The sequence below is a fragment of the Pyrgilauda ruficollis genome, unplaced genomic scaffold (assembly GCF_017590135.1).
Source record: "Pyrgilauda ruficollis isolate IOZ18807 unplaced genomic scaffold, ASM1759013v1 scaffold16, whole genome shotgun sequence".
Taxonomy (NCBI): domain Eukaryota; kingdom Metazoa; phylum Chordata; class Aves; order Passeriformes; family Passeridae; genus Pyrgilauda; species Pyrgilauda ruficollis.
The window spans coordinates 5,566,952-5,582,706 of NW_024514764.1; the positions used below are offsets into that span (position 1 = coordinate 5,566,952).

The 15,755-nt window shown below is 39.6% G+C and overlaps 2 protein-coding genes across 2 annotated transcripts; one reads left to right on the top strand and one right to left on the bottom strand.

The window, feature by feature from the left end:
- Positions 1-57: 57 nt before the first annotated feature.
- On the bottom strand, positions 58-11,933 carry PMS2 (PMS1 homolog 2, mismatch repair system component). The gene is made up of 15 exons (XM_041462803.1): positions 11,775-11,933; positions 11,413-11,552; positions 10,720-10,806; positions 9,587-9,689; positions 8,727-8,910; positions 8,074-8,241; positions 6,682-6,779; positions 6,290-6,389; positions 5,951-6,035; positions 5,401-5,553; positions 3,490-4,384; positions 2,531-2,698; positions 1,946-2,046; positions 875-1,044; positions 58-490 (listed from the first exon to the last, which is right to left on the bottom strand). Exons 1-15 carry the CDS (start codon positions 11,792-11,794, stop codon positions 347-349), a joined length of 2,616 nt encoding a protein of 871 aa, XP_041318737.1. The 5' UTR covers positions 11,795-11,933; the 3' UTR covers positions 58-346.
- Positions 11,934-12,045: 112 nt separating this feature from the next.
- AIMP2 (aminoacyl tRNA synthetase complex interacting multifunctional protein 2) lies at positions 12,046-15,690 on the top strand. Its single transcript, XM_041462806.1, has 4 exons — positions 12,046-12,211; positions 13,755-13,961; positions 14,445-14,676; positions 15,169-15,690. Exons 1-4 carry the CDS (start codon positions 12,089-12,091, stop codon positions 15,552-15,554), a joined length of 948 nt encoding a protein of 315 aa, XP_041318740.1. The 5' UTR covers positions 12,046-12,088; the 3' UTR covers positions 15,555-15,690.
- Positions 15,691-15,755: the final 65 nt, after the last annotated feature.

A 15,755-nucleotide genomic window follows, 5' to 3' on the forward strand; every position in this document is an offset into this window, starting at 1 on the left:
CACTTTATTTTCAGAGGCAGTGTATTTGCTATGAATGAGGTTCAGCTACTCCTGATCTTTATATATAAATGTATTTATTTTATAAAAGTTTTGATTGCTGCTCAAAGAAGTACAACACACAGTAAATTGTAATAAGAGAGAAGTTATTTACATGAATTCCAGGATGCTGGTACTGATGACTGGACAGGCATAACAAGGAAACCCTGCTGAATGCCTCCAAGTGCTCTTGCTTCCAACTTGAAGACTGCCTAAAATTTTTTTTTTTACTCAGAATAAGAAAATCATGATAAAAGCTCAAAATATTGCCAAGAATTAAAATTTAAGATGTTAATAAACAGACACTGACTTATTGTGGTGAAATCAAGTCCAAACTGACTATGTGTCTCATAGTAGGCCTTCCATGGGGGCAGTTCCAGGGATGCTCAATCTCACCCATATGGGTGATCAGTTTTCTCATTTCCTGCACATTCAGTGCAGTTCCAATCATCACCTGCAAGCAAAGGAAAAAAAAATAATTATTTCCTTTTTCCATTTGCCAACTGACACAGACCAGAGCAGCACTTCAGCTACTAGAGTAAATAAATTCTGTACAAGGCATTAAAGGTAAAAAACACCTATCAGACGATCAGAAGACACAACACAGCTAACACTTGGTTCACGAGCCCATTATTTGGAACAAAATAAAAAACTAGCAGAAATATTTCCCAAGGTACACTAGATAAAAACATGAGGAACAGAAGGAAGGATATTAGCTGTTGACACTCAGCAGTAAATAAACTTGCCCTGCCATACCCATGCAGATACAGCCACCTGTACTACATCAGGAAACGTGGCATTTATTTATTTGAACACAAACATCAAGTGCAGTACTTACAGACTTCCTGCAAGCTCGAGAAGCAAACATCTGTCTGACCCTGGAGGGCCTGCACATCACTCCAGGGCAGTCACTCAGCATGAAAATCAGCTCATCTATGTCTTGCGGACCAAAAGTCCAGTTTTTGCTTGTTGGCAATGATACCAATTTAACTCTTTGAGTTACAGGAGCTGGAAGGTTTGCAATGACAATAAAGAAACAGAGAAGTACAAGAAATTACTTTTTTCTTGAGAGAAAAGCTGAGAAACTAAAACATTATTATGATGTGATGTGTGTATATACTAATGTTTAAATTTAATCTTTTGATGGATGTAATTAACTAACCAAAGTGGTAACTATGGCCTTTTAACATCAACCAAAAAGTTGTTTGCAAATGTAAAAGCAAGAAGATCTACTTTCTAACAAACCCTTCAATTCCAAAGAACAAATGGTTTATGAAACTTTTTTGAGTTTATATGACTTCAAAATCACTCAGGATTTATAATGGTAAGAGACTGATAATTAAGGGCATTTTAGACCAAAGAAACCTTGGGATATTCTGGAATGAAGACTATGGAAAAAATGTGTAGTGTCTTCCCAAATAGCAAAATGCATTTTCATTATCCTCACTGTATAAGGGAAACAATAAGGAACTTGCAGGTTACAGAATTTGCTCAAAACAACAGAGCAAGTCAGTACTAAGGCCATAAGGAAAATCAAAGAAGATCAGTTACTAATGCTATCTATTTATTATAAATTACTAGATTTATCACTTTATCCCTGCAGGTGTACTAATAAAACAAAAGTATTTTAATGTAACATATCCAGAAAATGCACATCCAGTCATGTAACCAAAGAGCAACTCCAATCTTCAAAAACTTCTGTAAAAAGCTGGCAAGAAAAATAATTTACAGTGTTCTGTTAAATCATGGAGAGAGACCACAGAATTATAAGTTGTAAAAAACAAACATCCCATATACAATAAAACATCTTATTTCAAAACTTCTGATCACAGCCAAGGGAATTTTTGCATAACAAATAAGATTAATCCTTTGAACTCTTTTACTTCCAGCAATTCTGGTCCAAACTCACCATTTTCATTTATGACAAAATCAAAGCCATTTTTTCTGAATATTTCCAGGTTTTCAATCAATACAGTTTCATTTACTGCTGTTAAATTGAGATTTTGAGGCCTGAAAAAGAGAGAAAAAGATGGTGCTGCATAGATACACAGTGCAGAGCATTAAAGAGAGATTTCAGAAACAACCTAGAAATACTTAATACAGAGCTCTGTAGTAAAACTTTTCACTCTGCTGTGTGAAAAAAAAAATCTCACTACTGAACAGTTGCTTCCAAGTGTTACTGAGCAGATGAAGTCAGCTGGGCAGCATTCCTTGCTGCAGGAACAGTCTCCAATATCCCACCAAACTGTGGGCTGCTATCAAAGCCCACTGGGAAATCTGTTTGACCACTGACTTGCTGCACAGCTACAACTGCATCCATGGAATTTATGTTTCATGTAAGGATTGACTCTTTGAAACACAGAATATAAAAACCACTTTAGTCTCAAGTGTTCCGAATGTGTGAAATGCTACATAAATATAAATCATAGATATCATTCTGAAACATTGAATTCAACTTAAAACATGTTATTGTTAAAACACTGAAAATACTTACACTATCAGCTTCTGACCTTGGAGAACAGTGTGTTGTTGCAACATCTCAAAGTTGTATTTCTCGTCAGTAGCATGTTGGTCAATTATGAAAAGATCAGAATTCAACTTTGCTATTATAAACCCTAAATTGAACTGGCCAATGATTTCCATTTTTGCAAACATTTCTTTACTGTATACAAAAAAATATAAAGAGATTATAAATTACACCCTTATCAGTTATCATGTAAAACTTAAAAACTTCTGTTTCTCCCCTACAGAACACACTTCATATTTAAAAAAAAAAAAAAGAAAAATCTAATTTAAGCAGGATATAAATGTTGAAAATCTGCCAATGACCTATGAGGCCATTTCTGGCAGAATAAAATCTGTCATTAAGACAGGTTTCCCCCAACTGTGGTAACAAAATTAGAAGCAGGCAATATGGCAATAGGCAAGGTAACACTGAAGATGGCATCGTGGTTTTGAAGGCAGCTGCCATATTTGCCTTCTTTCCACAATTAGAAGACTTTCCTAACACATTTTTTAAATCCAAATATTAACAAATCACAGACACTGACTGTCCCCTCACCACCTGAATGTAATTTATTTTTCCAGGTATATCTCACCAAATTTCATTCACACAAGTGAGGAATATGAGCTATGCAGTCTTTTCATTCTGCTGTCATGAAATTTAGTTTCTCTGACTGAACTGCAATTTACAAGGCTGATCTAAGCCAAATCTATGGTGTTTGTGGCCTTTTTAGTGTCTTTCCATATTCTGTTTGCACTTAGTTCAAGTAGCTGCTCTGTCAATAAAATAACTCATCAAATAGATTTTTTTTACATTAAGTAAAAAATAAACCCAAACCTAGCAGGTACATGTAAGCCTCTTGCCCACCCTCAAGACAGTCTTATATTTTTGTTTAACTAATTTTATTAATTGATGAACAAAATATATTAAACAAGTGAAAGCAGAAATACCTGATCTCTTTTCTTAATTCATCTTCTGCTACTTTATTGTCCCCAGGACTAATTTTTGCTTTAAATCTTCTGTAATTTTCAGCTTCTGTATTTTTCTGTTGTTGCTGTATTACCTTTTTTACTTTTTCTGCCAAAACCTTCATAGAGAATTCAAGAGGCACAATTTTCTTTTTAACTTCCACCAGTACATCAACATTAGTGTCCTTCACTTCAGGATATTTATCTGCCTTGGAATCATCTGCTTCACTTTTAAACTTTCTGCTTTTAAAACGTTTCACCCTTGGGGAATAACTATTGGCTTCTTGAGAAAACTTGTTTTGATCAGTCCAGTCATTCACTTGATCTAGCTTGGGTTCAGTGCCCAACACCTGAACATCACAGTCCAGTGACTCCTTACTGCATCCAGCAGTTTTAAGACATTCCTTCTGCATCTGTTCTTCTGTGCTACAGAATTCTTCCTCAGAATTAATTGCACTTTCACTATTGATGCAGCTTCCAGCTTCTGGTGTACTACATCCAGCATCTGACTCAGAAATACTACAGAATCCAGAATCTGAAGTATCTTCTAATTTTCTCAAGTGTCTCCTTGGAATTGACACCTTTGAGTCCAACTTATGACAACTTTCATCCTTCTTAGTCAAGACAGCTTTTTGAATCTTTACAGTACTCCCAGTGGTATCAAGTAACCTTTGTCTAGGGGAACTGTGCTGCTGTTTTACCTTTTTAGAGCTTTGAAAATTACTTTCTGTTGCTTGATGGAGAGAGAATGACTCCCTTAATCTGGCAAGAGTCATTATTCTTTTGCCTTCACCACCTGGATTTTCAGTCTCAGAGTCAGACAGCATGTCTGCCTGAGGCTTTTCTGCCTCTTCAGGAAGTGTCTTCTTCAAGTTACCTAATGAAATCAGAATACAGAGTATTTCAAGATTCTAAGTTAGCTGGAAACATGAATTAAATTATATGCTTTAGGAAAAGGAATTCAAAGACATAGAAAAATAGTGAACAGCTCAAAGGAGCCCTGAAGCTTCAGACAATGAGTATAGGGCTGAAATGCATTAATATCAAACACAGAAACAGTTACATCTTGAAGACATTTAATGACACTACTAAGAATGAATTTGTAGTCTCTTTTTAAACTGGAACAGTAATCAGTCCAATCAGCACATTTATTTATATTAGCAAAAGAGTTTAATGACAGAATGACAATGAAAAGTGAATTGCTCTTACACTTTAATGGTCACTATAAAATTTCATTGGCAAAGTGTTAAGGAGCTGGCACAATAGGCACTTAGAGTATATGGGATTTGCTGGTCATTAGAGGACTTCAACCTCGCCAACTGCCAGTCCAACAAGGAATTTACTGAAGGTTAATTTAAAATAACAGTGAGAACCAGGCTACAACTGATTCTGTGTGTCAGTAAAAAGGAAAATGAGAAGGGACTCTGTTGACTGAAAGGAAGATAATGAGATGATCTTGACTCAGGAAAGCAAGCTTGAAAGACTACACAGTCACAAGAGAATCATCAATTTCTGTAGATAACATAAAAGAATCAAAGTTTAAAATCCAATAAACTCATACTTAATTTTCATATTTTATTTATGACCCCTTAACCATTCTTTCTCAAAGACATTTTCATTAAAAAACCATAGGTCTCTTTTAGTATCTTGGGAGAAATCTTTTGCAAGCATTCTCAATTAATTCTGTGTGACTTTTTGTTCACAAAGTTTACTGTAAATCCTGCTGTGCTGGCATGTGGCATTTCCATAGCAATCACTTAATAACTTAGGGTCCTTCTTTATTTTTGGCTTTTTTTTTTTTTCATTTCTTCTTTGGGTTTTTAAAAACACATTTTTCCATCTTTAATTCTCTGCCATATATCATACTCAAAACTTCCACATTTTGTGTCCTACCTGCAATGTCCAGAAGTTTCTGATTGACATTCAGTTTGTTAACATCACTACCAAACATCTCCATCAGCGAAGTCTTTAGAATTGCCAATAAAAACTTCTCCTCCTGAAGTAAAATTTGCCTTTTGTCAGGAGTTACATTGATGTCAACACACTCTGGAAAACAAAAAGAAAAAAAAAAAACTGCTTTACAAATAAAATGCAATGTTATTGCACAGAATTAGTTCTGGTTTGTTTGACATTTTGTCTGCTAATCAGATTTAAGTGTCTCAAAATCCCAGTAACCAAACACATGATACAAGTTTTCTTGTATTTAAGATGATCTCTTCCTCATCACTTAAGAAGTTATTTTTGAGTATAGAAAAGGTGGAGGGGGAAAATAGTGGAACCACAGCTAGATTCTATTTCTCCCTCACCAACTGAGCATTAAAAAACCCCCAGAGTGCAGGAAGTCATACAGATGAAAATGACAATATTCTCTAAATACAAACATCATTGAAGAATAAATTGTAATAGCCTTTACTAAAGTTACTAAAAATTATTCAGAACATACCAGAATCTACCCCAATGTTAAGGACAACAAATGGATACTGGTGTTTATTGTGTAAGTGATAAACTTCATTCACAATCTTGACAACCTGCAAAAAAAGGTGAAAAAACAATAGACTTCAAAATTCTCTTCTATTTTGCACCAGTGTGTATTAATTAATGTACTAAAACATATATTTTATTATTAAGATCTTGTTCACTCAAATAGACACAACTAAGACAGAAACTCGAGACAGAGGAACTTCTACTACCAAGAAACAAACACACACATGAGCTACTAATCCTGAGGTTTTCAGAGAATATTGAGTTAGTGGAGCTGATGAGAGGAAAGCAAGCCCCTCACCTTGGCTGGATCGCAGGGACGGTGGTTGATAAAGAAGAACTGTCTGTCTGTCGTGCTCCTTCCAACACCGTGATCACAACGGGAGATGAAGCCAGTAATGCTGTTGGTTAAATGTGAGAGTAAGGGAAAGTGGATGAGAAAAGCATTGAGGGGAATGTGTTTTATGGGGGGCTTAAGGAAACACTATTATACAGTGTTTAAGTGAATAAGTATATACACATTTCCTCTCCCAATTCCTTGTGTCACAAACGCTACTACAAAACTGCATCCCAATATCTACTATGCTGTTCTTGGCTCTTTTCAACACTATAAATCACACCTTTTTATTTCTTTTAAATTCTGGATTATGGTAAAGTGTCACAGGCAGCAGTGGTTTGTTCTTTCCTAATTACCTATAAAGATTTTGTGGCATGTCAGCAGGGTTCAGTCCATATTCTTCACAAACAGCTTCACTAGGAGGAAGCTGAACAAAAGGAATAAGGCTCTGCAACTGGAAAAAAAAGGGAAGGAAGTGAAACATCAAACCTATATAGATTTTTCCCTTCTATTTTATTGTCATTTGTTAGACTTAAAATTTATTTGAGAAAAATGGTGGGTTTTGGCTGACCAAGAGCTGACCAAGACAAACACTTAAAATATACAAACTGAATATCCTGAAAATATCCTACTAGAAGATAACAGCACTGTTCACTGAGAAACAGAAAAATGCCCCTAAGAAATGCCTGTTCTCATCCTTTAATATCACAACATGTGCTTTAGTTATTTCAGAGACCCTTACATTAAATGTACACAGGCAGAACAACAGAATGATTGACAGTTTGACATACATATGACCTAAACAAGTTTTATTTTTTTAAATAAAAGGCAAAAAGAGTAATAGAAGTTTCTTTTGAAAGGATAATAAAACTATTAAAAATGTGTTATTTGAATCACAACCTCCCTAAGAACAGTTACATTTACCACAAACATTTTCCAGTCATGCCACTATTATTTTTCTGCCATTAGAGCAGCTTCTATTAATTTAAGTATTCAACATAAAAAACAGGCTATAAGCTAAACATTCGATTCAGATAACACTCAATTTTCAACTATCCTTGGTACCACATGGCAAGAAAAAGTTACATATTCCCTCTCATCTTTCAGCCACAGCATGAACAGGCTTTGAGATCTCTGTAGGGGAACTGTGGAGGGAAAAATTGTTTATCAACAGCCAGCAGCTATCAACCACTCAATCTTTCTGATGATTGTAATATACAGCTGTAGGTAGGATGTTTTTCAGCTTTTTTTCATCTCTGCTCTCATCTAGAGGATAACAATTATTTTTATAGCTATTCCTTAGAAAGCATCACAGTCTACAGCTTTACAGGGGCTGACTCCAATCCCATTTAAAGGTTACCCAGAATATAACTTAGTTTCAGAGAAAGAGCTTGCAAAAGTGGATACACCTCAGTTTTCTGTTCTCCAGTTAAAACTTTCATGTCACACCATTTTAAGGTTTTTTTTAAATTGCTTGTTCTTGTGACACACAGTCCATTTGCTGAAACAACGGTTCTTAAAACGGGTTTCAGAGAGATATTAAGCCATAACCCCATCTCCTAAATCATTTCTAAAACATCCCTGGGGAGATCCAGGACTTTCAGAGTCCCTGGAGGCTGCGGTGTCTCTCTCTCTCGGCCTCTAGGGTGTGCTGCAGACCAACACTCCAACCTCTCACACTTTAACTAGACATTAAAAATCCTTCTATGCAGCTACATCCTCTCTCTTTTCAATACTAAGAGCAATACCTGTTTTTGTCCAAATACTGCTCCTATGTTCTCCTTTAAACTGGGGCTTCCAGCAGTGGATATCACACAGCTTTTTTTCCCCTGGCCAACTTGATTAGTGCAGTTAATCCGCACTCCTTTGGAAACAATACAGTAGGCCTGCAACAGCTGGACCATTTTTGCATATTCCTATTAAAGGAAAAAGAAAGTTCAAATTCATATGAAATGTCTCTTTTTAAAACACAAATGCATAAACAAAGCATTCAATATCTGCAGGTAACAAAGGGGGGGATTTTTATCCTTAAAATCTTTACAAACTAAATTAAAACAGAGATATATATATATGAAAAATAGTACTTTAAAAATAAACAGGATGTTTACAAGACTGATATTTAGCCACAACACAGCAGTCCCTGATTTTAAAACACAGATAAGTGATCATGATATGGATTCTTTTCAAAATCTGAAAATCTGAGAATGTACCTTTAAATCCAAATATTGCAAAGTAGAAGAGAAAAGCATACAAGGAAGAAGACTTTTGTTATTTGATTAAGATGTAAGACAAGCATGAAATAGTCTGTAATCAGTACATTCTACAGAGAACTGAGCTTCATTCAGCAGTGAATAAATTCTGGGGGACAATACTCCTTTGAATTGAGAATTTCTGACCTTACCTTTTTGATGTTTCTTTGGAACTCTTTATGCCGCACTGGTAACGTATAAAACAGCTGCTGGATGCTCACAGTTGTTCCCTGCTGTCGTGGGAAAGGAGTCTTCTGAGTAATTCTGCCATTGTGATCAAACACCAAACGAGTCCCAACCTTTGCTGACTTATGACAGGTAAAAATGCTAACATCACTAGTGGGAGGAAAGAGGCAACAGAATTATTCACTGAGCACCATATTATCTTATCTATTCTTCATGACAAGCAGCATAGAAATTACAGCAATACTATTAATTTTATAAAACAATTCTTCCCCATAAACAACTAAGAACCTGCTCTTTAGAGTAGTGTAACATTTCCCTAGCTACACATTCTTATTTGTATCCCTTTCATCCCTCTCTTATAAAACTCAGTGTTAAAATCTAGTTTTGCTGAACACTACATTCCTCATTCTAACAAATACCAGCAGCACTATGTGCAAAGACTGATTTAAAAATGTATAGTTGGTCTGAAAGAAATTTAAGTACAGCCTTAATGAGTTACAGCCTAACAACCAGCACTTAAATATTACAGTGCTTTACATCAGAGGATCAATACTCATGCAAATACACAGTCCCAACTTGTAAAGACCTGCATACTTAAGTAACGCTAAATTTTGTACATAAAATGACCAATTAGATGCTTAGAAATACAGAATAATTTTGGTTGGAAATGACTCAGGATGTCATGCAACCTGTTGTTCAAAGCTGACCTAACAGTAAGGAACTAGAAGTTTCCAAAGCCCCACTTTGTCAATAATGGTAAACTGAAAGGACACAGTGTTTTTGTGCATATAGTAACTTCCTACTACTAATAAATAATATTAGTTACCTTAATGCACACAGTGAACTCAAAGCTTCACCTCGAAACCCAAATGTTTCAACATGTATTAGATCAGAAAAATCTTGTATCTTTGATGTGTGATGTTTCAGAGCTGGAAAAAGATATTTCAAATATATATTTCACTTCAAAATGACAATGGTCTATGCAAGTAGATTTTGTATGCATATCAAGAAGCAAAAGACCTTATGTATTATTAACTGTATTTTACATAATGATTGAAGACAAAATACTGCTTGCTTTCCCTTTTTCCTACAAACAAGATCTCTTTAAAATCCTCAGATGCACCTGCTATTTCACACTTACATCACAGATTTATTCAGCATTATTGGAAAAAGCTCTACAAGATGCCTCAGAGCAGGACACAGTATCTGCCTCTGCTGCTGCTGGACCTGTCACAGGTTTTGCCCTGCCAGAAACCAGCTGCAGCCTGTGCTGTGCATGGTGGACAGAGGACAAGCACAAGCCCAGCCAGCACAACAGCTGAGGGGGACTCAGTCCACATCATCAGAGCAGCACCAGTCACCAGGAAACAAACTGACCCAGCAGCAGCACCCCTGAACTTTCACTGTGCTGGAACAGCAGTGCATTGAGTTTCTGATGTACCAAAAAAGTACAGTGAACACCGAAGTTACTGAGTAATAACCTGTGGGGAAAAGATTCCTAGTTGTTTTATCAAAAAAGAAATGCCAGTATTTCTGCTGCAGTGGCTAGTTAGATTCATCAGACAGTATTGTTTCTGCTCCCATTTTGTGCAATTCAAAGCTAGCAAATGGGAAGTTTGACAGTCAGGGGGCAATGTTAGTTCCCCTTCAGCAAATACTCGAGTTTATAATTCACCTTCCCAAAGCAGCCACTTCCACACAGCCCAAATCCTTCAACAACGACCAATGATTAAACATGAATTAATCCATATGGACTTTTATAAGATTTTCTCCTCTGTGATTATTTATATTGTTTGTGCCACTTGAATAAGCAAAGTAACCAAAGACTATTTCTCAGTTACAAGAACTATTACCACGAGAGCACTACAGAAGATCAGTCTAGTGTTGCTCAAGTCTTGCAGGTAACACACACATTATGTAAAAGCCAACTTCTAAATTACAAAAAAAAATTCAACTTACTCAAGCCTTCAAAGTTTTCCTCTTCCACTCCACCTCCATTATCTGAAACTTCTATCAGTTCTGCCCCATGATCTTTAAGTTTTATATCTACAAAATTGAGTCATAAAGTATTTTAATTCTTTATGTTCATACATGGTCTTTGGTATCAATTTTGCACTTGAAGTCAAATTTTCAAAGATAACAGCTTGCCATGTCAAAATTGAATAATAACAGAAAAAAAAAAAACCAAAAAAAAACCAAAAAAAAAACAACAACAACAAAAAAACCCACCTAACCCTTGACAGCTGTCAAAAGTTAGATCAATCTAATGCAAACCAGTCTGTAGTTCCAGGTAATTCAGCTTCACTGAACTTGTGTCTGTACAGAAGTTTTCCCAGTTATCCCAGCCACCATCCTGGAAGCTCTGGAAACCAGCCCTGCCTTTACCCTGTGCTAGCCAAAGGCCACAGCCTGATCACCACTGCTGCCAAAGGGGCCACTAGAAATTAAATAACACAATCTCACATGCTGCTAGGAATGCAGCTGGAGTCTGGGAATCAGAATGTTTTAGTAACCTGAGGTGTAAAATCACTGCAAAGATGCCTGGCCCCAGCAGAAAGTATTTGCCCAGATTTTTTAACATGCGCTTGGTTTTGAGGAAAAAGACGTGCTTTAGAAGCCTATGAAAAGTTATTAAATTCGAGGAAGAGTTACCGATGTTGGTAGCTCCGGCATCCAGGCTGTTCTCCACCAGCTCTTTGACGGCAGTGCCGAGGTTCAGCACGACCTGCCCCGAGCAGATGCGATGGACAGAGCGGCGCTCGATGGGCCGGATGGCCCCGGCGGGCTGCGGGCTGGGGAGAGAGGGACAGCAAAGCGCGGCGGTGAGAGCGGGCAGCAAACCCCGCTCAGGCCTCCCCAGGCGAGCCGGGACGGGAGGCAGCAACCAGGGGAAGCCGGAACCGCGCCGGCAGCGGGGGCACGGCCCGTGCGAGGAGCGCGGCTCCCGTGAGGGGAGCAAAGCGGCCTGGGCAGGGGGTGCGAAGGCGGCGGCCTGGGGCGGTGCACACACTCACCAGGGCGCAGCCGCCTCCATCGGGGCCCCGGCGGGGCGGGACGGGACGCGCCGCGCTCTCCTCAGGCTCCCGCCCCGCTCGCCCAGCGCCGGGAGCGGCCGGAGCGCGCCCGCCCCGCACGGACTGCGCTCCCCGGCCCGGCGGCGCAACCCCGCCCACCGCCCTGTGGGGACGCACTCCGCGGCTCAACGCCGGCCAATGGCAGGAGTGCTGGCTGGCGAGCCCGTAGCCCATTGGGTGCCACGCGTGTCAGTCACGCGCCGCTCCGCCAATGGGCGCGGAAGGGTGGGCGGGCCGGCGGAGCGGGAGCCGCCATGCCCGCGATGTACAAGGTGCGGCCGCTGCACAGCGCCGGGGTGCTGGCGGAGCACCTGCCCACCTGCATGTACCCCCTGCCCAACCTGCACCGCGCCCCCGGCACCGCCGCGCCGCCGCAGGTAGGAGCGAGGGGTGGGGGAAAGGACCTGCTTGGGCTGCGGCCCGCTGTGCTCGCCCTGGCGAGGTCAGGCATGCGGCCCCTGGGCCGGTGTTCCCTCCGGTGAGAGCCCCAGCCCCTGTTAGGGACCGGGAGCAGCCTCCGTTGCCGGAGAGCTCACGGGGCCGAGTCCCCCCGCCTCAGCCCGCAGGAGGGGCCCTGGCTCCGCCTCGCCGTAAGCGGCGCGTCCGAGGGTTAAATAAAACCAGCGTTTTCAGGAATTTCTCTGTAATGTTTTTAAAGCCTTCAGTAGTTCTCATTTTAACTTTTCTGGGCTCTCGCGTGTGTCCCTGTCGCGGTTTTTCTGTCTGAATGCCGTGCTGAGCTCCCTGCCAGCCCCGGAGAGTGCCCAGCAGGCCTCGTTCCGTCCTGCTGCATCATCGCTCTGCTGGCTCAGCTCGCGTTTCAGCCAGCTACACACCCTCTATTTCTCGTCTCAGTTTCTTTTGCCTTAAATAAGACAAAAATGCCGAATACCGTGTTACATGGGTCTAGTTGAGCAGCCTCTCTCCAGTGCCAGGAGTGCATGGAATTCTCACAGGCCGCTTGTGGCCGATTTTAGCTTGATGCCACCACGGATTTGCTGTGCCCCCACCCAGCCTGATGGAGGAGACTCTGAGAAGGATTACCTTTGGGGCAGAACTTAACAGAAATACCTTCCCATTGCAAACTATGGAATTGTGCACTAGCTAACTAATGGTCACTTAAGACGTCTTCCCTTGTCTTTGACAATATTATGTTAAGTGGATATAAAGATTTTACTTGGATACCTTGTTTCTCTTCATCCATGATAGTTAGGGTTTGTTTAATCCTCATTCAGGATGCTTAGAAACAGGCTATTTGAAAATTTTTCTTTAACGTTACTTTAAGCTTGTAGACTTAAAACCTGCCACAGGAATATATTTTTCATCTTCTTTTAAAAGAGATTGTAAGATGAGATGCTTGTGAGGTAATACAGATAAAAAGCTGGATTGGTATTAACATGGAATAAAGCCCATGGTCTTTTTTTTTCCACTATAATTTATATTCTTTGAAACAAAGCCTGAATCCACACAATATACCATCCATCTAAAGCTGCAAGGCATTTTACTTTCATGAACTACCTGACTTGTCAAAAAGTTTCCTTGTTTGGCTGCTGTACCACAAACTTACTAACTTTGCTCTTCTGGGCTGAAAAGAACCTGACAAGCTGTCTTTGATTTTTCAGTCATCGTTCAGCACTTCACTGCCAACTCTTTGTCTGATTTTGACTGTGTTACAGAGTTTGCTGTAACTAATGGTTTAGAAGAATCTATTAAGCAGGAAGATTTAAGGAAATTATTAAATATCTCATCACACTTGTACAGATAAGAGACTTCTGATAGACATAAGCCCATGATATTCACAATGGTCTGGCTATTTGGAGGTGTTTAGTCTTTCAAAACTTAACCTTAAGTGAGCTGTGCACTATTTTGACACTGAGCAGAGTGAATGTTTACGTGGCCTTGGTTGTTCTTCTCCTGTAGGAAGAGGTTGACCCATCACTTCAAGCACTTGAATCCCGCCAGGAAGAGATTCTGAAGCGCTTGTATGAACTGAAGAGTGCTGTGGATGGGCTCTCCAAGATGATACACACCCCAGATGCTGACTTTGATGTAACAAATGTCATTCAAACTGATGAATTTTCTCCTTTGACAACAAATGGAGCAGATTTAGATCTGATGCTTGGAAAGGTGAGTTTAGTTGAGCAGTGACATTGGTAGGTACTTTCTCAGCATTCCATTTTCAGGGCTGGAAGTAGGGCATTAAAACCTGGGACACTCAGAACTCAATATACAACCTACAGTTACCATTTAATTTTGGCCATCCAGATTATAGATACAAACACTTATAAATACTAGTTCTATATGTGCTCATTTGGATATAATTTTGAAATTTCAACAGTTGCTTTTTTGTTTGTTACTAAACTGGAAACTTTAACATTGGCTTCATCTTGGAGTGGGATTTACCTGTCATATCCTTGAATTACATGTCAAGGAAGGAAGATGTTTACACAAGTTTTAAATGTCCAAGCTTGAATTTATTTACTTGAATATCATTAGAATTTCAAATATACATGTGCATGACTATGTACATTTTGGTGTCAAATGAAAGCAATGGTTATGAGTATGATCTGGAATGTGTCTTACCTGCTGAATGTTTTACTTTCCATTCAGGATTATGGAGCCCTGAAAGATGTTGTCATCAATGCAAATCCTTCTTTACCTCCACTGTCACTGTTAGTGATACACAGTCTGCTTTGTGAACGATACAAAATATTATCAGCTGTTCACACACATTCATCAGTGAAAAGTGTGCCAGAAAACCTCTTGAAATGCTTTGGAGAGCAGACTAAGAAGCAGGCACGTCATGAGTATCAGTTGGGCTTTACTCTGATTTGGAAAGATGGTAAGAAGGAAATTTGTAGATCAATATTTTACAATAGGTGAGAAAGTGAAACTTGTGCTATAAACCCTTGCACACAGATGCCTTGGTGTCCTTGTGCTGACATATGGTGGATATGAAGAAGCAGGAAACATTTTTGTTCTCTTTTCATAGCTGTGAATCGTGCTGGGCCAGAAGAAGGAGATTCTTGTTCATATTTACTGATGTTAAAATACATGTGGCATTGACAGGGTTGTTTGTACCCTCAGATTTTGGGGGCTTTTTAAAATGTTTTTTAGTTTCTACAAATAAGGTAACTAGAAGAGAAATTATGGGGGAGATTTGGCTGAATTTTTCAAAAAGTGATCTCTTTATGGCACAAGACTGAGAACTGTTCATCAGGTTAATGATATTAACAGTGGTGCTGGCATCACAAATGTTCATCATGGAATTACCATTGTAGTTAATTTCTTTACTATGTTGGATTCACTTTTTTTTTTCTTCTGTTAATTTCAGTTCCCAAACCCCAGATGAAGTTTAGCATTCAAACCATGTGCCCCATAGAAGGAGAGGGGAACATCGCTCGATTTCTCTTTTCCCTGTTTGGGCAGAAGTACAATGCAGTTACCTCAACTCTGATCGACAGCTGGGTGGACACAGCCATCTTCCAGCTGAAAGAAGGCAGCAGCAAGGAGAGAGGAGCAGTGCTGCGCTCCATGAATGCTGCCCTGGGCAAGAGCTCGTGGCTGGTGGGCAATGAACTGACGCTGGCCGATGTGGTGGCGTGGAGCGCGCTGCAGCAGACGGGCTCTGCCAACACCGCCCCGGCCAACGTGCAGAAGTGGATGAAGTCCTGTGAGAATCTGGCACCTTTCAGCTCTGTGATGAAGCTACTCAAGTGAGCCTGTACCCTTCACAGTGATGTTGTTTTAATCTTACTCCACCTCATGTCTGCTGTAATGTTTGAGTCCTTTCTGAGATGTATTTTAGGTATTACAGTTGGACAGAATCCTAAAACAATAAAAGCATTACAGCTGCCTTTTGGGTGTGACCTTCCTTTTTTGTAACTCTTGCATAACACATTTGTACAATGGCTACAGTAT

What these genes read in the sequence shown, in the direction of transcription:
- PMS2 (XM_041462803.1), bottom strand. Translation starts at nt 11,794, where the DNA reads ATGGAGGCGGCTGCGCCCTG. An exon ending in ATGCCACAAAATCTTTATAG is followed by an intron (nt 6,390 to 6,681) that starts GTAATTAGGAAA and finishes TTTAACCAACAG; the next exon opens with CATTACTGGCTTCATCTCCC. An exon ending in GTCCCTGCGATCCAGCCAAG is followed by an intron (nt 6,036 to 6,289) that starts GTGAGGGGCTTG and finishes CTTTTTTTGCAG; the next exon opens with GTTGTCAAGATTGTGAATGA.
- AIMP2 (XM_041462806.1), top strand. Translation starts at nt 12,089, where the DNA reads ATGCCCGCGATGTACAAGGTGCGGCCGCTGCACAGCGCCGGGGTGCTG. An exon ending in GCACCGCCGCGCCGCCGCAG is followed by an intron (nt 12,212 to 13,754) that starts GTAGGAGCGAGG and finishes CTTCTCCTGTAG; the next exon opens with GAAGAGGTTGACCCATCACT. An exon ending in TACTCTGATTTGGAAAGATG is followed by an intron (nt 14,677 to 15,168) that starts GTAAGAAGGAAA and finishes TGTTAATTTCAG; the next exon opens with TTCCCAAACCCCAGATGAAG.